This window comes from Cariama cristata, unplaced genomic scaffold, assembly GCF_000690535.1.
Source record: "Cariama cristata isolate BGI_N322 unplaced genomic scaffold, ASM69053v1 scaffold38056, whole genome shotgun sequence".
Classification (NCBI taxonomy): Eukaryota; Metazoa; Chordata; class Aves; order Cariamiformes; family Cariamidae; genus Cariama; species Cariama cristata.
The window spans coordinates 936-1,207 of record NW_009621024.1 but is presented as its reverse complement, the minus strand read 5'-3'; the positions used below and the strand labels follow the sequence as shown (position 1 = coordinate 1,207).

The following is a 272-nucleotide window of genomic DNA, read 5'->3' as shown; positions in this document are numbered from 1 at the left end:
CTGACGCGGGGGGGGGCGACGTGGCGAGGAGCCGGTCGATGGTTTCCTCTGTGAGTACAACTACGCGGGCAGCTGCCCTCGCCTGCTTCCCATCGAGGGGTTGCCCATCACCTACACCACCCCCTTCGGTGCCCGCGGCGGGGACTTTCTGGCACTGCCACCCCTCAGCACTGCCACCATCCCAGCGATGGGGCTGGAGCTGCACTGTGAAGAAGAAGGGGAAAACGGGGGGCTACGCTGGGGCCGTCCCATCCCAGGAGCCTGGCCCTGCC

General features: G+C 68.0%; 1 protein-coding gene across 1 annotated transcript in view; it reads left to right on the top strand.

Annotated features, from left to right (window-relative positions):
* Positions 1 to 272, top strand: part of THBD (thrombomodulin) — a gene marked incomplete at both ends in the record, with an annotated part of 1,498 nt that overhangs the window by 347 nt on the left and 879 nt on the right. Inside the window, one exon of the mRNA XM_009701810.1 lies at positions 73 to 206. Coding sequence (XP_009700112.1) covers positions 73 to 206 — 134 coding nt within the window. The remainder of the gene's footprint in view (positions 1 to 72; positions 207 to 272) is intronic.